Here is a 21,228-nt window from a genome sequence, read left to right as displayed (position 1 = left end):
TCATTTTTATTGTTTATTTCACTTTATATACTCACTTTATATATTATCTACCTCACTTGCTTTGGCAATGTTAACACATGTTTCCCATGCCAATAAAGCCCTTGAATTGAATTGTAGTCCAGACCGGGGTTTAAACCAACTGTCAACCCAACACCTGCCCTCTTGAGGAAGTGGCTAGGTATCGGGTTAAGGTCGTCACTGTATGATAGATACAACAATACAATAGGCCTACTTTCATTTTGTAAATTTACTGATGCTGAAAAATTGAGTGTCGGTACAATAATTCTCTGCCGGTCTTCTCCGCTCATCTTCTGCACTGAGGATCTGAAATGACAGGACAGGTGAAAGCAACATGGTGGGTGCATATTGTCTACAGTGGGATTTATTCACATGTACAAAAAGGGAAAGGGAGGATAAAGATTATCTACTTGTTTAGTCAGCAGCAGTTTTCAGTTTTCCATGTCAATGTTTATTTAACTGCGTCACTCTTTACATGACCGATCTTGATCAGTTTACCTTCCCCAAATTCTAGGCCCATTTTGTAATATTTACAGCCATTTCTGATCATTTAATTAATAATGTTGTAGTGTTTCTGAGGGCAGAGCGAGGTACCGTGTCGAAGCACGAACAGGCTTCCAACGGTTACGGTTTGGGGAGCGTTAATCGGTTTTTAGAAAGGTCAGATTGGTTACCTACCTCAACTGAACGGGAAGCAAGTCCTTGTGCTTCGCCATCTTTCAGGGCCCAAGCACGCCCGTCCGTGCTTTCGATGGCCCTTACAGGTCATCCCTATCCCACTTCTGACACAGCTGTGGTGTTAATCTATAATTATAATGGCTACTAATTCTTGAAGAATATCAATTATAAATGCCTCAAACTACAGCTTCAAATTCATGTTAAAACTGCCATGTTGTTGACCTCATGTCATGGGGCTGTCAGTACCATACATTGCTCAATCTATGAATTTAAGTGTCCAGCCCTATCCCTCAGTTTAGGCCTATATAGAAAGGGATAACGTTTTGCTGTTTTTCGAATTAAAGAGTGGACCTTTAACCATTGGGGAAAACAAACCTGGTGGTGCATGCACTTACCTCGGCAAACACGTAATTCCCAACTAATGCCACACGGGGGGGATTTTACACCACTGTTGAGCAGCACTGACAACAGAACGTAATATGATGTTAGGCAGTGGATGGAGGAAAACCTTGTCTACTGTATTGATGGAGGTGTGTAGATACAACCTAATGTATTTTTGCCCACTAAAAAAAGTTGTATTATTTTCGTAACAATTTAAGATCAACATGCACTATATTACAACACCAGTAGGCTGTATATTATTTTACTTAAGTGAGAGAGGTTGCAGTAGATTGAACAGATGTTGCGAAATTTGGGGGCAAAAGAGATTGAAAGTCGATGTGGTGAGAAAGGCGAAGAATGAACATTAAAGAAAGAGGAGGGGATAGGGGTGGAGAGCGCTAAATCGACAAGGGCATATAAAGGAGAGAGTGGAACGCTCGCCAAGGTACACATCTACGGAATCACCAGAGCTACTTCCGCCCACACGAAACATGGCGGCTCCCTTGATGGAGAAATTGTCGGAATCTTTAGGTTCTCCAGAACCTGCGGTTCGCCTGATTCTGTCCGTTTTAGTTGGTGAGTTCAATTCAGTCATCTCTGACATCTTTCAGTAGATTCTCTGACATAACCATGTGCCAATGTAATATTGATTTACATCTTTAAAACAGTGCAGCAACACACACTGCTAAACCAGGTAACGTTGATGTCTCTTGCTCAGCTGCAGTGACTAGCCAGACTAACGTTAGCTAGCCAGCGAGTAGACCCGCTGGCAAGCGGAACGATAATACAATAGCTAAATGCACTTAGCTAGCCTTGTTTTGACAAGCTGACCAGACGGGCTGCAAGGTTGAGCGGGCACAAGACTAAGCAGAGCGCAATCTCTGCTCTGCTGATTCCCAGAAAGCTAAAATATGAAATAATGTGTTAACGTTAGCTAGCGATTATGGTAGAAGAGGTCACTACAAGTGGTTGTAACATACAGTACGGACAGGTTTACTTTACATGGTCGGTGTATACCAGGTAGCTGGGTGTCTGTCATCTCTGAACATTATTTTCTTCTGAAGTCACATTTGCAGGGATTGACTAACAAATAGTGCAGTATTTCATTATCATTGTCTTAAATGAATTGCTGTTGCTTTTCAGCTTCTGATACCCTGATATGGTTTATTCTTGCTGTAGCCTATAATTGTAGATCTCTTGCCTTTGGCTCATGTATCACAGTAGGCCCCATGTTTACAATCTTGTAAATGTTTAGAATTTATATTGACTACTATACTACCTTTACCAGTCATTGTGATTGTGACACACTGAAGGTATCAGATTGCAAGACCTCCCCACCTCTATACTTTATGGAAGTAAATTAAATGTGATTACCAGCTGTTAATTCTACTGCCAATGTCTACCGTTGCCAGTTACTCAAACATAAACACACACACCAGAAAACTGTGAGTGTGTGCAGAGTGGTTCAATTGGGAGTTTTTTTTTCTCCTATTTTTTTTTCTATAATGCACTAACCTAAACAATATGCACCAAAAGCACATATGACTGCAAAACTACAGGCTCTTAGTTAGCAAACTGCTGTCATTGGCAGTTGTTAACCCCATTTCTTCACAACCAAATAGCATGTGATTTCTGTGTAATACTCAGATAATGACATTCCAGTGGCATGACTTGTCATTCAAACATGAAAAGTCACTCTGCTTTAGGCATACAAATTGAGCTGAAGCTCTCAATTAATTTGAAGTGTCCAGGGATCCAAAACATCAATGATTGGTCAGTGTTTCCAGATTGTTATTTTTTTAAGCTGTGGTGGCAAAGGTCACAGATGGACATTTAACATTTTTGTAGAATGACTGTGAGAAGGTCAGTTCTGGTGATTTAAAAAAAAAAATTGTAAATATATTTTTTTAAGACATTCCACTACAATATAAATGGAATAAAATGATGCTAACACCATCTAAAATATAATTTGCCCCTCCAGCCCAAAATATATTGGTCCATATCATGATCTGGCAGGTGCACTATTTAGCTAAAATCATTAGACTATCACCTGGCTGTAGCCCAACTGATGCATCATGGTGGCTAATAAATGGGCTGAAGAATGGGGTTTACATCTGCATTTACCCCATTGGGCTAAGAATTAGCTACATTGCAAACTCTAAAAATGATCTTGTTGCTAGTGTGATGACTTGAATGTCCCAAAAATGCACTGTACACTATGTTACTGTAAATTCAAAATAATGTTATGTTTAGCAGTATTCCATTACAGTACATTCTACAGCAATGTATTGTTAAACCTGTTTATTTAGAATTTACAGTAATTTACAGGTACAGTTGAAGTTGGAAGTTTACATACACTTAGGTTTGAGTCATTAAAACCCGTTTTTCAAACACTCCACAAATTTCTTGTTAACAAACTATAGTTTTGGGAAGTCGTTTAGGAGATCTTCTTTGTGCATGGCAAGTCATTTTTCCAACAATTGTTTACAGACAGATTATTTAACTTAATCACAATTCCAATGGGTCAGAAGTCTACATACACTAAGTTGACTATGCCTTTAAAACAGCTTGGAAAATTCCAGAATATGATGTCATAGCTTTAGAAGCTTCCGATAAGCTAATTGAAATAATTTGCGTCAATTGTATGTGTACCTGTGGATGTATTTCAAGGCCTAACTTCAAACTCAGTGCCTGGTTCATCCTTGGGAGCCATTTCCAAACGCCTAAAAAGGTACCACGTTCATCTGTACAAACAATAGTACGCAAGTATAAACACCATGGGACCACGCAGCCGTCATACCGCTCAGGAAGGAGACGAGTTCTGTCTCCTAGAGATGAACGTAATTTGGTGCGAAAAGTGCAAATCAATCCCAGAACAACAGCGAAGGACCTTGTGAAGATGCTGGAGAAAACAGGTACAAAAGTATCTATCTCCACAGTAAAAACGAGTCCTATATTGACATAACCTGAAAGGCCGCTCAGCAAGGAAGAAGCCATTGATCCAAAAGTCACCATTAAAAAAAGCCAGACTACGGTTTGCAACTGCACATGGGGACATGTCCTCTGGTCTGATGAAACAAGAATAGAACTGTTTGGCCATAATGACCATTGTTATGTTTGGAGGAAAAAGGGGGAAGCTTGCAAGCCAAAGAACACCATCCCAACCGTGAAGCACGGGGATGGCAGCATCATGTTGTGGGGGTGCTTGGCTGCAGGAGGGACTGGTGCACTTCACAAAATAGATGGCATCAATGAGGGAGGAAAATTGTGGCTATATTGTGGCAGCATCTTTAGACATCAGTCAGGAAGCAAATGGGTCTTCCAGATGGACAATGACCCCAAGCATACTTCCAAAGTTGTGGCAAAATGGCTTAAGGACAACAAAGTCAAGGTATTGGCGTGGCCATCGCAAAGCCATGACCTCAATCCTATAGACAATTTGTGGGCAGAACTGAAAATGCGTGTGCGAGCAAGGAGGCCCACAAACCTGACTCTGTTACACCAGCTCTCAGGAGGAATGGGCCAAAATTCACCCAACTTATTGTGGGAGGCCTGTGGAAGGCTACCCAAACCGTTTGACCCAAGTTAAACAATTTTGAAGGCAATGCTACACTCAATTAGTATTTGGTATGTAAACTTCTGACCCACTGGGAATTAAATAAATAAAAGCTGAAATCAATCTCTCTATTCTGACATTTCACCTTCTTTAAAATAAAGTGGTGATCCTAACTGACATAAGGTAATTTTTACTAGGATTAAATGTCAGGAATTGTGAAACTGAGTTTAAATGTATTTGGCTAAGGTGGATATAAACTTCCGACTTCAACTGTAACTGGCTGCCAGGAAGTTATCGTAAAAGCAAAAGACTATATAGTTTGTTTTACCTGTTACTCCTGACCCATGTTACATTTGGCCTTTATCTCCTCTCGTGAACAGCAAGTGCTAAAAGCGCCTAAACAATTCTGCTCATACTCCGGTTTGAAAATGGTTCAGTTCACAATTTTTTAGGAGTTGAGAAATAATAAATGGAGTAGTAATGGAAAGCTGGCATCCTCTTTTTAAGTGGCCATTAACCCCTTTCAAATGTGTGTTGTGATGGTGCAATGGCTAGGCAAATGCATACATGTTTTTCTCCCTGTGGTACACACAATTTGAAAGTTATTTTCTTGCATAGAATGTGACAAGCCAATTGAAAAGGTTCCCATATTCAACTATGGGGTTGTCTGATTTTGGTGTTAGGCTACTCGTGGTGTTGGCTGAGGAACAGTACATGTGGACAGCAGCATCTTCAGAGTGCGTCTCGGCAGAGGCATTTTTCCGTGTTAAACATTTTTTGGGGGTGTGTGGGCAACAATTTCATATAGTTGCGCAGCCTGTGCGAGCAGTCAAAAGTGCGTGCAGAGTCTCGCATGCATTGACTACGTTGGGTGGGAGACACGGTACAAAACCATTTATATAAAATAAAAAGTTCATTAGATCTTGTGGTATGAATTGTGTATAAGGTACAGAACCTCTGCCCCGGCGGGCCCCAGACCAATTGCATCCCTGGGTGTGCACTGATAAACGTCTCCGTTTTATCTTGAGGTTGTAGCACTGAACTAAAAGGTCATCATTTTTGCTGTCAGCACTAAGGGCTCTTGTCTAGAATGATTCACTCGTGTTGATTCACATGTTAACTGTCTCCTCCTTTCTCTCTTTCTGTCGTTCCTTCAGGGTACCCCTGTGCCCTGCTGTACCGGCAATTCTTCTTCCACCAGCCACCCACTGTCATTCACTTATACCACGCCATCTCCGGACTGTCTCTGGCAGCTTTCAACTTTGGTGAGACGCAAAGGGACGGAGGGAGGGGACGGAGGGAGGTAAATAGAGGGAGGCAAAGAAAGGGAGGCAAAGAAAGGAGGTGGGGAAGTGGTTTGGGGGATGGAGAGAGGAAATGAATGAAGGTGGAAGTTGGTAGGTATTTCAGCTCATGCTTATACATTTGTAATACGTTAAAATGATTAAGAAGTTTGCTATGACCAGGAGCTTGTTTTTGAGCAGTGCTACATGAAATAGCTAAATAGTGTCATCAATAACTTTTAACAATATTGGAACATCAGAACTTCAGGTGAAGGGGAGGTGAGAGAGCAGGTGGGTTGTTGAGAAAACAATCAAATTGTATTTGTCATATGCGCCGAATACAACAGGCCTTACAGTGACATGCTTACTTACAAGCCCTTAACCAACAATGGAGTTTAAGACAATCCCTAAAAAATTAAGAGAAGATTAACAAATAATTTAAGAGCAGCAGTAAATAACAATAGCAGGGATATATACAGGGGGTACCGGCACAATGTGTCAATGTGGGGGGGGGGCACCGGTATCGAGGTAATTATGTACATGTAGGTAGAGTTATTAAAGTGGCAATGCATAGATAATAGAGTAGCAGCAGTGTGGGGAGCCATGCAAATAGTCTTGGTAGCCATTTGATATTAGCTGTTCAGGAGTCTTATGTAATTTCAGCCAAGTGGCTGGTGAATGAGTAGTGGGGAATGGGTAATGATTTCCTTATGGTGGTGATGTTGGCAGGGAAACTGTTGCGGAGTTGGGATGTGGACCTATTTTCTTGGTGTTAACTTCAGAGTGGGGGAGGATATTGACTGGGTAAAGTGGCTCATTTCTGAAAACAGTTTGCCTCACCATTACTTTGCGGCAGTGGGAGTAGGATTGGAACAATCTGGAAACTTTCAATAAATTCCCTGGTCTTCCAGAAATCCTGGTTCCTTCCTGATTCTGGCCACTCTCCAACTGGGATTTCTGGGGTAAACCAGGGAATTTATTGAAACATTTTTGTGACCCTATGTAGAAGCATCCCCCCTCGCCAGCTCTGATTTCCCCCCCCACCACCACCACCACCACCCACCCCAAAGAAATGTGTTCTCTATTTGTTTCAAATGAAATATGTTGGTGTTTTGTAGCTTTGATTATTGCTTCAGGGCCTTCCATGCCATACTAAGAAAAATCCCTAGTGTGTAACGCTGCAAGGGAACAGGGCCTAGAACAGGACAGTATCTTAAGGGTGGGATCTGTATATTTCAGGGATGTCAAACTCATTTTGACCCGCGAGCCTGATTCAGTCTTCACTGAGGTCCGGCGGGCTGCACACACAATTTGTTATATTTCCTCACCGTCAAAATGACCAAAATACAGTCCTCTATCCATAGTTTTTGGAGTTTTCCATGCTCCCTGACTTTCTAGCTTTCGTTTCACTGATTGTTAGAAAGCTGGACAAAGTGAAGAGACTATAAATGTAGGTCCTTTATAATTTCTACACAGTTTTGATTTGGTTGAGCTTTGGGTTGCATATTTTGGAATATTCAGAGGTGGAAACTTTCCATGGGAATGAACAGAAATGTATGCAAATTAATATTAATACAATTTTTAAATGTAGATGTTTTTTGCGTTGGATATATTTACAATATATAGAGACAAACAAACCTTTTACCTTATCATAAGTAGACATAATTGTAAATGATTAAATCCTTCCAATAGAAATGTAAAAAAAAACAATTTAGTTACGAATTTAACTTTAAATGAGTTGGCTCTTCACTTGGGATAATTTCACTGAACAACACGAGAGAATATTGAATGATCCCCAATGATCCATCGCAGCTCCCAAAAACATTTTCAACATACATCTGTAAAATTATAGTCTAGAAACTAAAGCTTTGGTTGTCTTCCTCTCAGGCTTCCATGTCTTCTCCCCGGACCTCCTCAATGTCCACCTCTTGAACATCAGTCTTTGAGGCCTCATCTTCACTGTTACTTTCCAACCTTGTTGAGGATGGCTCATTGTCAGGCTAAAAAAGCCTCAGATTTGCCCGGATGGCCAACAATTTATCAACCCTTGTATTGGTAAGCCTGTTGTGTGCTTTTGTGTGTGTTCCCAAACAAGGACCAGTTGCGCTCTGAGGCGGCTGATGTTGGTGGGATTTGGAGGATGATGGAGGCAACAGGGGAAAGAGCCTCAGATCCACAAAGTCCCTTCCACCAGGTGGCTGATGAGATATGTTGGCACGACTGCCATAATGCATCTCCATCCCAAAGCCCTTGGAAGTGTACAGTCGTGGCCAAAAGTTGAGATGACACAAATATTAATTTCCACAAAGTATGCTGCTTCAGTGTCTAGATATTTTTGTCAAATGTTACTATGGAATACTGAATTATAATTACAAGAGTCAAAGGCTTTTATTGACAATTTACATGAAGTTGATGCAGAGTCAATATTTGCAGTGCTAACCCTTCTTTTTGAAGACCTCTGCAATCTGCCCTGGCATGCTGTCAATTAACTTCTGGGCCACATCCTGTCTGATGGCAGCCCATTCTTGCATGATCAATGCTTCGAGTTTGTCAGAATTTGTGGGATTTTGTTTGTCCACCCGTCTCTTGAGGATTGACCACATGTTCTCAATGGGATTAATGTCTGGGAGTTTCCTGGCCATGGACACAAGACATCGATGTTTTGTTCCCCGAGCCACTTAGTTATCACTTTTTCCTTATGGCAAGGAGCTCCATCATGCTGGAAAAGGCATTGTTCGTCACCAAACTGTTCTTGGATGGTTGGGAGAAGTTGCTCTCAGAGGATGTGTTGGTATCATTCTTTATTCATGGCTGTGTTCTTAGGCAAAATTGTGAGTGAGCCCACTCCCTTGGCTGAGAAGCAACCTCACACATGAATGGTCTCAGGATGCTTTACTGTTGGCATGACATAGGACTGATGGTAGAGCTCACCTTGTCTTCTCCGGACAAGCTTTTTTCCGGATGCCCCAAACAATCGGAAAAGGGATTCATCAGAGAAAATGACTTTACACCTGTCCTCAGCAGTCCAATCCCTGTACCTTTTGCAGAATATCAGTCTATCCCTGATGTTTTTCCTGAAGAGAAGTGGCTTCTTTGCTGCCCTTGACACCAGGCCATCCTCAAAGTCTTCGCCTCACTGTGCGTGCAGATGCACTCACACCTGCCTGCTGCCATTCCTGAGCAAGCTCTGTACTGGTGTTGTCCCGATCCTGCAGCTGAATCAACTTTAGGAGACGGTCCTGTGGCCCTGAAGCCTTCACAAAAGTTGAACCGCTCTCCTTGAAGTTCTTGATGATCCAATAAATGGTTGATTTAGGTGCAATCTTACTGGCAGCAATATCCTTGCCTGTGAGCAATGATGATGGCACGTGTTTCCTTGCAGGTAACCATGGTTGACAGAGGAAGAACAATGATTCCAAGCACCACCCTCGTTTTGAAGCTTCCAGTCTGTTATTCGAACTCAATCAGCATGACAGAGTGATCTCCAGCCTTGTCCTTGTCAACACTCACACCTGTGTTAATGAGAGAATCACTGACATGTCAGCTGTTCCTTTTGTGGCAGGGTTGAAATGCAGTGGAAATGTTTTTGGGGAATTCAGTTCATTTGCATGGCAAAGAGGGACTTTGCAATTCATCTGATCCCTCTTCATAACATTCTGGAGTATATGCAAATTGCCATCATACAAACTGAGGCGGCAGACTTTGAAAATTAATATTTGTCATTCTCAAAACTTTTGGCCACGGCTGTACATCGCCAGACTGCCAAGAACCTTGCCCTCATCCAGGCCAAGGTGGCGAGACACGGTAGTGATGACACCATAGGCCTTGTTGAACTCTGCACCAGACAGGATGCTCTTGCCAGCATACTTGGGGTCCTACATGTACACTGCGGTGTGTATGGGCTTTGGGTAGAAGTTTTCACGCTTTTTTTATGTATTTCAGAACTGCAGTTCCCTCTGCTTGGAGCAACAGTGAATTGGACAGGGCAGTACAGATTTCTTCTCTTAAATCTGCAAGCAGAGTCTGAACATCAGACAGGATGGCATTGTCTCCCTCAATCTATGCAATGGCTACTACTATAGGTTTCAGGCTGCTTACCACTCTCTCCCAAAATACATCATCCAGGAGGATCCTCTTGATGGGGCTATCCATATCAGCATACTGTGATAGGGCCATTTCTTGGAGAGACTCCTTCCCCTCCAGGAGACTGCCAAACATGATGACAACACCACCCCAATGGGTGTTGCTGGGCAGCTTCAATGTGGTGGTCTTATTCTTCTCACTGCTTGGTGAGGTAGATTGCTGCTATAACTTAATGACTGCCTTCAGCCCTTCTGCAATGTAGAGACCGGTGTGTCTGCTCTTGTAGAATACTGGTTGAGGGGTGGCGGTGATGTAGTAAATTATTCCTTGCCCATGAACATTCAACCACCATTCAGAGATGATTGCAATACAGTCTGCTTTCTCTATGATTTGCTTGACCTTCACTTGAACTCCGCATCCAATCAATGAGTAGATAAAGTATGTCTGGTTGGGGGAGGGGATTTATGCTGGGCGACAAACATTCAGAAATCTCTTCCAATACCTGTTAGCATCAGAGGTGAACCAGTTGCATACACAGCTTGAGCAAGATATTCATCAGCATTTCTTTGACTGTGTTCCTCCACTGAGTAAAAAAAACAACTTTTCTTTTGATTCCAGGAAGACCATGAGCTGTTGCTATCGATAAGGTGTCTGGTTCATAATTTTCACCTGAAATAGAAGTAGAGGGACTTTTGTCAGGGGTTGCTGAACTTTATGCACTTGGCCAGATTATGGATTTTTTAAAATTCATCACATTCCCAGTGGGTCAGAAGTTCACATACACTCAATTAGTATTTGGTAGCATTGCCTTTTTAAATTATTTAACTTTGGTCAAATGTTTTGGCTAGTCTTCCACAAGCTTCCCACAATAAGTTGGGTGCATTTTGTCCCATTCCTCCTGACAGAGCTGGTGTAACTGAGTTAGGTTTGTAGGCCTCCTTGCTCACACGCTTTTTCAGTTCTGCCCACAAATTTTCTATGGGATTGAGGTCAGGGCTTTGTGATGGCCACTCCAATACCTTGACTTTGTTGTCCTTAAGCCATTTTGCCACAACGTTGGAAGTATGCTTGGGGTCATTGTCCATTTGCAAGACCCATTTGCGACCAAGCTTTAACTTCCTGACTGATGTTTTGATGTTGCTTCAATATGTCCACATCATTTTCCTCATGATGCCATCTATTTTGTGAAGTGCACCAGTCCCTCCTGCAGCAAAGCCCCCCCACAACATGATGCTGCCACCCCCGTGCTTCACGGTTGGGATGGTGTTCTTTGGCTTGCAAGCCTCCCCCTTTTTCCTCCAAACATAACGATGGTCATTACGGCCAAACAGTTCTATTTTTGTTTCATCAGACCAGAGGACATTCCTCAAAGTAAACCATAGTCTGGCTTTTTATGGCGATTTTTGGAGCAGTGGCTTCTTTGCTGAGCAGCCTTTCAGGTTGTCGATTTATAAGACTCGTTTTACTGTGGATATCGGTACCTGTTTCCTCCAGCATCTTCACAAGGTCCTTTGCTGTTGTTCTGGGATTTATTTGCACTTTTCGCACCAAATTACGTTCACCTCGAGGAGACGCGTCTTATTCCTGAGTGGTATGAAGGCTGCGTGGTCCCATGGTGTTTATACTTGCGTACTATTGTTTGTACAGATGAACGTGGTACCTTTTTTTTTTTTAGGCGTTTGGAAATTGCTCCCAAGGATGAACCAGACTTGTGGAGGTCTCTTTTTATATATATTTTTTTATTTTCTCATGATGTCAAGCAAAGAGGCACTGAGTTTGAAGGTAGGCCTTGAAATACATCCACAGGTACACTTCCAATTGACTCAAATGATGTCAATTAGCCTATCAGAAGCATCTAAAGCCATGACATCATATTCTGGAATTTTCCAAGCTGTTTTAAAGGCACAGTCAACTTAGTCTATGTAGACTTCTGACCTATTGGAATTGTGATTAAGTTAAATCTGTCTGTTAACAATTGTTGTAAAAATGACTTGTTATGCACAAAGTAGATGTCCTAACTGACTTGCCAAAACTATAGTTAACAAGACATTTGTGGAGTGGTTGAAACACTTAGGTTGGAGTCATTAAAACTAGTTTATGTAATCTTCGGACTTCAACTGTATGTCAAAATATATTCGCCCCACCCGGTATTGTAATCAACTTACCAGAAAGCATGTAGTAGTGTAGACAGTGTAGTAGTGTGGGCTCAATAGCATGTCATTAGTTTGAGAGATCTTGAGAATCAGCTGTACATGTGATGGAAGAATGCACTGTGCATGCAGAGGGTTTGCAATCCCATTGAATTGAGGATAGTTTAACCAAAATATGCCTAGAATTGCCTTGTGTGTGTCCCACAAAAAAGCTTCACTGTTAATAAGCTAACTTTTTTTGATGAATTTAAGCAAAATGCACAGATTTCCCGGGCTTAAATTCCCATGTAAAATTTCTGGAAAAGTTTCTGATCCTTTGCAACCTTGAGCTAATTCCCCCAGAAATATATGTGTGTATTTTGCTCAAAACTCCCCAGGGGCTGTATGTTAGACACGCCTGGATTAGCTCAAGGTCTATTGTTCAATTTGTACGCTATATCTAACCTAACCAGTTTCCACCAAGTCATGAGTAATTGTGAAGAAGTAAAGAGTTTGACTGACTGAGGGAGTCTAGAGAGGGATGGATGGTTTGAAGTTTACATAATGGTAGGGGATTAATAACACAACCTTTTTCCCCCTTGTTCTCTGCTGCACTTGGATTTTACAGCAGGTCTGTTGCACTTTCCCTGTCTTTGTGGAATCTATCATTTAAATAAATTAATAAAAAATCCTCTTCACATAACCTGTGACTTGCTCATCTTCAACTTGCAAGAATGCACTCTTTATTCCTCTGTTTCTCTCTGTGCTAAAATCCATGTCTCTGCCCCTTTCCCTTCCTCCCTCTGTCCCACTATCATTCCACCTTTCTGTCTCTTTCAGGCACACAGCTCTATCACTCTGCATTATGCGTCCTTGTCCAGTTCCTGATGATGAGGCTTATGGGAAGGACGATAACAACCGTCCTGTCCAGTTTTATTTTTCAAATGGTGAGATTTCTCTCTCAATCTTTCTCGCTCTTTATTTTTTCTCCTTTTCTCTCAATCTCTTCCTGTGTTCTGTTGTGATGCAGGGTCAGGTGGTAGAGGCAGCTTCTCTCGCTCTCTTTCTTGTTGCCCCTCCCTTGCTACAGTAGTTGAAGAGCTGCACTGTCTGTGTAATTTCTGCTGTTCATGTTAGGATATCCTCTTCCTCTGTCCTTTTTGCTTTCACTGGAGTACTGAAGCACGGTCGAGCACTGCCACTTTATGACGTAATGCTCTCTCCTTCCCCCCTTTTTAAGTGTGAGACTTGATCAAAACAATTGTCCCTTCTCTCTCTGTAGGCATACCTGCTGTCAGGCTACTACTACACAGCTACAGAAGAATACGATATCAAATGGACCATGCCCCAATGTGTCCTTGCACTCAAACTTATCGGTATGGTCACCTCACCACGAACACCCTCTCTCCACTGCTCTGTACAATCTCTCTTTTTGTTTCCCACTTATTTTGTGTAACACCCCGTTGCTGAATGATTATTTGTCCCATCTCCTTTTTCTTTTCTTATTGACAACTTGTGTTGTAGTAGTTGTTCATTAGCCTCAGAGATAACATGGCTCATATTTTGCGTAGTGTACTAACAATCCTACTAAACTCCGTCATGGCTTTACGTCTCTGCAGCTGAGGAACATCTACAGTCAAAGTATTAACTCCAATGATCGTGGCAATTCTAGCAGCTTTCGTAACATAGTGACTGATGCCAATTGCATTCTCTTTGATTTCAGGTTTGTCATTTGATTACTATGACGGTGGCCAGGAACCAGTGAGTTGATTGATCTCTCTATTGCCATTTGATTATTGGTCAAATCTGTTTTTTTCTTCTGTTCTATTTGTTATTTTGCTCTCTGTGTACTTGTCTGTTTGTGCTTCAACCTCTTCCAAGTTCTCCTCCCTGTGTGTGTGTGGCAGTTTGAGTGAGACTTTGTCCACACATCCAGTCAGATGAGTTGAGGTAGCGTGTGTTTGCATTGAGGAAGTTGTCTATTTACAAACAGGCAAATGTCTAGTGGTCATCATTCATTACACTGTTACTGTTACACTACTCTGTTACAGTTGCTGCTCACCTGTTCTGTTTGTTTATGTAGGGGGCCTCCTAAATGGCACAACTTCCGACCACCGCCTATAGGGCTCTGGACGAAAGTAGAGCACTATGTAGGGAATAGCGTGCGATTTGGGACGCCCCCGTTGTCTGGTTACTGTACTGTGTGTCTTGTTTTGCCTCGTCAAAAAGCCCCACAAAAGGCAGGCATGAGGTCCTGTTGTATGTCTACAAATATCATCACCCTGGTCTCTGTCATTTGTTGCACAATGTTTCTGTATTTTTATTTACCATTCTGAGTCCGAATACCTTGGGTGGTTGTTGTTGCTGACTGTTGACTGTTGGACTATTGTCTTTTGTAGTGTTTTGGAAACATGCCACGGCTTTGCACTTGGAAACTCAGCAGTTTTATGCCCCCTAGTTAAATGCCTGTTGTCCTATTTGGTTGAATTGAGTTTGCGGTCCAACCGTTAGCAGCTTTCAATAAGAACCCTGGGTAACTGGATATGCAGAGAGCTTATTCTTTCTCAGACAGTGACTTTGTGCATTGTTAAAAATGCTTCTCTATTTCCTGACCTTTCACATTCCTTCTACCCTTTTCCCCTCTTTGCTTTCCCTTTCTCTGTTCTCCCTTTTTTGTCTTTTACCCAACCTTTCCCCTTTTACTCTAAATCCTCCTAACCCTCCCCTTTCTCCCTCTCCCTGGCTCCCAACCACTATTTTCACTCTCCTCCCTCTCGCTCCACCCCACCAGTCCAAGTTGAATGAGGAGCAGAAGAGGTCAGCCCTGGCCAATGTTCCCTCTCTGCTGGAGGTTATTGGCTTCTCCTACTTCTACGGAGGCTTTCTGGTGGGACCCCAGTTCACACTGCGCAGCTACCAGAGGCTAGTCAAAGGGGAGCTCACCGACTGCCCCGGACAGCCACCTAACAGGTAGAGGGAAGGGTGGGGTGGGGGGGGGGCGCGCAGAGAGAGGAAGGGGATGGATACACAGGTTTATTTAACAATCTTTTTCTTTTTCTCAGTGTTATACCTGCTATGAAGCGGTTCTCCCTCGGCCTCCTCTGCCTGGTGATCTACGCAATATTTAGTCCGCACTACCCAGATAGCTATTACCTAACAGATGAGTACGACGTAAGAAAGCCTTGCTTTTGCACCAGCATTCCTGACGCTTTTACCATCACTGATTTGAAGCCAAAGCCACATTTCCATCCGTTCTGTTTGACAAATGTCACCGTCCTTAGTCAAAATGCGTGTCTCTCCAGGCGCAGCCGTTCTGGTACCGTTGTGTCTTCATCCTCCTTTGGGCCAAAGTCATCCTGTACAAATATGTGAGCTGCTGGGTCATAGCGGTGAGTAACAGCACTTGGTATGTAAAACGTCTCATTTGGAAGCGGGTGCAGCCTGGAAATTAAATCTTTACAGAGATACCTGTCATTGTCACACAGAATAGTTCCACTGGGGCACACCTACGTCAGATCCGGTGAGAAGAAACTGGTCTGGGAGCCAAGTATATCAGTGGTACCCTATATTTAGGTTTTTCAGGAAGAAGTTATTGAAGTGTTTGTAAAAGGATTTTATTTTTTTTTGTGACTCAGGAGGGCGTCTGTATACTCTCTGGGCTCGGCTATAATGGGCTGGGTCAGAATGGCGAGCACCAATGGGACGCCTGTGCAAATATGAAGGTGTGGACGTTTGAGACCACACCCCTTTTCACAGGCACCATCGCCTCCTTCAACATAAACACCAACGCCTGGGTGGCCAGGTTAGTGCCTGACTAAAACTCAAACTATTTATGGCCAGGTTAGTTCTTTCTGTGATCCTTACTGTAACCATTTTAAATTCCACCTTAATTGGGTAAGGATGTCCCAGGGATCTTGGATAGCAAGGACCTTAGTGCCTGATTAAAACTATGTATGGCTAGGTTAGTACCTGACTGAAACTAAAGTTGCTAAATGTCCCTTTCAAAATAGATTGTATCTTACTGAGACTAAGCTGTATAAATAAATAAAAATTGTAGTGGTATATCTAACAATATTTGGTGGTTTGTAACATTCCTCCAGGCATGTGTTTAAGCGGTTGAAGTTCCTGGGCAATAAGCTCTTGTCTCAGGTGACCGCGCTCGCGTTCCTGGCCATCTGGCATGGCACGCACTCTGGATACCTCCTCTGCTTCTCCATGGAGTTCATCATCGTAAATGTGGAGAGACAGGTATGAGTAAATATTGGAATGATTAGAATTTTAATAAAGCACTACTTGAATACTGAACTTCCTGCTTTACTCCTATGGGTACACTCTATGTCCGCCTATCACAGAACAGTGACTTGATTAGGAATGGCTGTCCTAGTAATTATATTTCTATGGAAACAAGCACCAGAGATTGAGAGAGAATCCTGAGGAGCCAGGAAAATGCCGCCTCACTTATTTTGGATGCTTTCAAAGTTGTGCACGTTAATGTCTTGACCACGGTGGGAATGTACCGTATTTATTTAACCTTTTAAAAATTTAAGCAGGTAAGGTTAAGAAACCTATTTTGCGAGGGCGACCTGACCCTCAGTAGTCAACATAGTTCCGTCAAACATTGGGAGCATGTAAACCGTGTGCTTGGCATTTCATCTTTCTCTTTGATGTTTTCCAAACTCTGGACCTGTGAATTTTAAGCCTCGAGGTGAACCTGTCGGTGCTAATCTATTTTCAAGCGGGTCTACAACAAAGGGTCAAGATCTCCATTTAAGCTATTGGAGGATTCTCAAACTCTCTGCCCTGTATGCGTTACTGGATTACTGTGTGTGCGTCCGTGTCCATAACTATATCTTTATGCTGTATGCGGATCCCTATTTGTCTCAGGCCCAAGCGCTGGTGAGGGACAGTCCCCTGCTGACCCGCCTGGCCAACAGTCCTCTCTACCCCCTCATCTACCTGGTCCAGCAGTTCATCCACTGGCTCTTCATGGGCTATCCTTTGGTGCCCTTCTGCCTCTTCACCTACGACAAGTGGCTCAGGGTAATAAACAGCTTAGAACGCGTAATAAGCCTTCGGAATGTTGTCATAAGCACATCGCAACACATTATAAATGTTCCGACTCTTTATTTACTTTAAAGTGGCTAATGGTAGCTGGCAGTTTGTAATGCCACAAACATGTTAGAACTCAGATTATTGTGTGCTAAATGCAGTTGTCTGGCATATGTTTAAACTCTTGACTTGGGTTGGGGAAATGGATGTCTGGATGAGGATTTAATGTGCTCGGTTTGTCTTTCTGTTTTGCAGGTGTATTCATCCATTTATTTCTGTGGCCACATATTCTTCTTCACATTGTATCTAGTCATCCCATATCTCCGCAAGGTTCTGGTACCTAGAAAAGAACGGAGCGAGAAAAAGGAGGACTAGAACTGTTAGGTAATGCAAGCTTCTGTATACTTCTCCCAGACTTTTCTGTGTTTACAGTAAGGCTGTTGCGATTTATGGAATTTTAGATAATGATTAAAGGGATAGTACAAAATTACATTGGTTTCCTTACCCTGTAAGCTGTCTATGGACAAGGTATGACCTAAATCAATGCTTTGGTTTTGCTTACCTGGCCTCTTATTTCAAATGCTAATGTTTTAGCATTTGTGGCACACATTCAATGGTAGCGGTATTAGCATTTTTTGCACTTAATGTCCAAATCAACATAACATATAAAAAAAATGTAAGTTACTTATAGATGAAAAGCATTTGAAACCGTGGCCAGGTAAACAAAACGAAAGCGTTGGTTGCTTTCATACCTTGTCCAAAGACTGCTGACAGGATAAGAAAACCAATATGCCATTTTGTAACTTGGGTGAACTAGCCCTAAAACTGACAATTATATTTTTTTATCTGAGAAACTGAGCTTGTAATGTTTCATAATACAACATATCTAATGTAGGTGTCACCAAAGCTGTGTTGTATACATCTCAGAAATGTATGATTTTGACTACTTGGAACTTTAGGAAATGAAGCGTCCCCTCCCAACAGTGCTGTACTGCCCGTACAATGATTTCTGCCCTCGTTGAGACATTACCAACTTTACCCTCTTCATGTAAAAATGAAAAAATGCTATTGGGTAAACGATCTACTTAAAATGAAGTTGAAAGTCCTAAAAGAAATGTATTAACTATTATTATTCATAATTCTCTATTTTTATATACGATTTTCGTCCCAGCCCTAGTTTACTTACATCCTTGTCAAAACATTCCCTAAGATTCGGTAATTCATTACGGTCTCCATATTGGCAAAAGGTAGTTTCCAGATAATTAATTCAACTTAAAGGCATAGTTCACCCCAAAATTGACTTTTGACAGATGTTTTCATACTTCATAAATGGTATGAATTCAAAATATTCAGATCTAAAATGAATAGGAAAGATTCTGATCCAAAGCAAATGCTGCAAATTTTTCCAATTAGAGGTTTAGGCTTACAAAGTTCTCCTAATGCATATAGAGGGATCTTCACAACATCTTTATGAATAGACAGAAACAGAGGTAGAAATGTCGTTGTAGCTTGTTACTTGTGGATATATGATAATATTTAGGATGACGGATTGGATTTCTATAGGTCTTTTCCACCACATGCTCAAAGTGCTTTTTGTAAGGGGGGGAAAGTCACCTCAATCTCTCACCTCTCTTCTCTCTCTCTCAGGTCTCTGGCTGAATCTCCACCCAGGATGTGACTGAAGGGAACTGTGACTTAACTAGGAGCAGATCAGAAAATATTTTAAAGCCTTTAATATTATTTGTGTGTACATGTTTTTTTTTCTATTTATTTTATTGTTTTGGACAGGACGCACGTTTTCTGGGACCAGGGAGACGAGGGTACAGGAAATAACCTTTGTGCCACAATTGTGAGCCAATCACGGGGTGTTTTCTTGATTTTAGAGAACTTGAGAGACTGACGTCTTGTATACACAGAATATTGCACTCGCCACTCACGGGCTCTGGGTCTGTAGACGGCTCTGTTTTTATGATCTCTCTTCCTGTTTCAACCCTCCCCTCAAGTCCATATAGACAGAGTATACAAAACATCCTAATATTGAGTTGCACCCCCCCCATATCCTCAATTTGTCGGGCATGGACTCTACAAGGTGTTGAAAGCGTTCCACAGGGATGCTGGCCCATGTTGACTCCAGTGCTTCCCACAGATGTCCTTTGGGTGGTGGACCATTCTTGATACACACGTGAAACTGTTGCGCGTGGAAAAACCCAGCAGCGTTGCAGTTCTTCACACAAGCCGGTGCGCCTGGCACCTACTACCATACCCCGTTCAAAGGCACTTGAATATTTTGTCTTACCCATTCAATGTCTGAATGGCACACATGCACAATCCATGTCTCAAGGCTTAAAAATCATTCTTTGTTCTGTCTCCTCCCCTTTATCTACACTGATTTTGAAGTGAATTTAACAAGTGACATAAATAAGGGATCTGAGCTTCGCCTGATTCACCTTGTCAGTCTGTCATGGAAAGAGCAGGTATTCTTAATGTATTCTCTACTCGGTGTAGAAAAAACCTGCACAGACATGGCTATGGTTCAGGCACAACAGAAATGTATTTGGCACTTTCAGATTTTATTTTAACATGCATTTTGTTGAGAGAACAAAAAAACCAAGGATTGCTGCTCTGACTGGAATTATATATTTTTGAGGAGTGTTTTCATTGATCCGTTGGCCAACACTCACAAGAAGCACTGTAAAACACTGTACACACTAACATGTGACTCAAGAATGGCCTTGTATTATCAACGAATGTTTTTACGTTTATTCTGGTTTCAATTCAGATTTTGTTTCTGTTATTTTGTGATGAGACTGGATTTTATAGCTATTTTAGGAGTGTTTTATGATAGACCATTTTGTAGCTTTGGATAAGATTCCATGAAGGGATTTCAATGCTTTCCTCTTCCCCCATCTCCTTTTCCTCATTATTTTTTCCCCATCCCCCTCTCCTTGTGGCTTTGTCTGCCATTCACAATCCTATCACTCCATTGCCACCACACACCTTTCCTGGCTGTCTCTGAACAAACTGGAAAAAAAACTCACAACTAAAACAACCGGTAACCAAAACCACCACTTTTACATTGAGTGACATCACCATACCAATGTCAACAGCATCACCCGTGGTCTCCAGTGAGATCTAGCACCGTCCTCTATCTTTCTTAAGACCTGGTAAAAAAAAAATCTCCCTAACCACTGGCGCAAGGTCAGATCTAGAATGTTTGACCTGTCAGATACTCTGTTCCTACATCTGTGTTGAGGCAACTTCTACCACAATCCTTTTCCAATGCAGAGACACATTGGGAGAGCAGTGACTCACTGTAGCAACAACCCAGATTTTAATAATATTTATACTTGTGGTAATAATTAATTGATGTGAATTAATTGTTATTCCAGAGACTACTTTTTTGCCTTATTGCTACCAAATGTACAAAGGAAAAGAGAAATGGAAAAAAAATAATTTTAAATAAACTTTTTGTAATGTTCATTAAAATGCTGGATTTTAAAAACCAAAGAGGTCTGTGTGTCAGTGGTGTGTAAGTACTTTAAAGTATTTTTACTCAAGTAGTTTTTGGGGGTGTATGTACTTTACTATTTATATTTGACTACTTCACTACATTCCTAAAGAAAATAATGTACTTTTTACTCCATACATTTTCCCTGACACCCAAAAGTACTCATTACATGTTGAGTGCTTAGCAGGACAGGAAAACGGTCCAATTTACACACTTATCAAGAGAACACACATGGGCCTCCCTATTGCCTCTGATTTGGCAGACTCACTAAACACACTGTGCATTGTCTGAGTGTTAGTGGGTACCCCTGGCTTTCTACATTATTAAAAACAAGAAAATGGTGTCTGGTTTGCTTTATATTAGGGAATTTTAAATTATTTGTACTTTTGATACTTAAGTATATTTTAGCAGTGCATTTACTTTTGATACTTTATTATATTTAGAACCAAATACTTTTCGACTTTTACTCCAGTATTTTACTGGGTGACTAACTTGAGTGACTTTCTATTAAGGTATCTACTTTTACTCCATGACAATTGGGTA

General features: G+C 41.7%; 1 protein-coding gene across 2 annotated transcripts; it reads left to right on the top strand.

Annotated features, from left to right (window-relative positions):
* The first annotated feature begins 1,240 nt into the window (after nt 1-1,240).
* LOC112223113 (lysophospholipid acyltransferase 5) lies at nt 1,241-19,243 on the top strand. 2 transcript variants are annotated; one of them, XM_024386077.2, is made up of 13 exons: nt 1,241-1,653; nt 5,791-5,898; nt 12,966-13,075; nt 13,411-13,504; nt 13,852-13,889; nt 14,920-15,098; nt 15,191-15,299; nt 15,431-15,517; nt 15,764-15,930; nt 16,229-16,376; nt 17,013-17,168; nt 17,433-17,561; nt 18,825-19,243. In XM_024386077.2, exons 1-12 carry the CDS (start codon nt 1,569-1,571, stop codon nt 17,550-17,552), a joined length of 1,401 nt encoding a protein of 466 aa, XP_024241845.1. In that variant the 5' UTR covers nt 1,241-1,568; the 3' UTR covers nt 17,553-17,561; nt 18,825-19,243. The 2 variants fall into 2 exon arrangements, with proteins under 2 accessions (XP_024241845.1, XP_024241846.1); XM_024386078.2 differs by having other exon boundaries at nt 1,506-1,653; nt 12,969-13,075.
* The last annotated feature ends 1,985 nt before the right edge of the window (nt 19,244-21,228 follow it).

This window comes from Oncorhynchus tshawytscha, linkage group LG23 (genome assembly GCF_018296145.1).
Source record: "Oncorhynchus tshawytscha isolate Ot180627B linkage group LG23, Otsh_v2.0, whole genome shotgun sequence".
Classification (NCBI taxonomy): Eukaryota; Metazoa; Chordata; class Actinopteri; order Salmoniformes; family Salmonidae; genus Oncorhynchus; species Oncorhynchus tshawytscha.
Note: the sequence above shows the minus strand (reverse complement) of the source record. Positions and strands in the feature narration are given on the sequence as shown.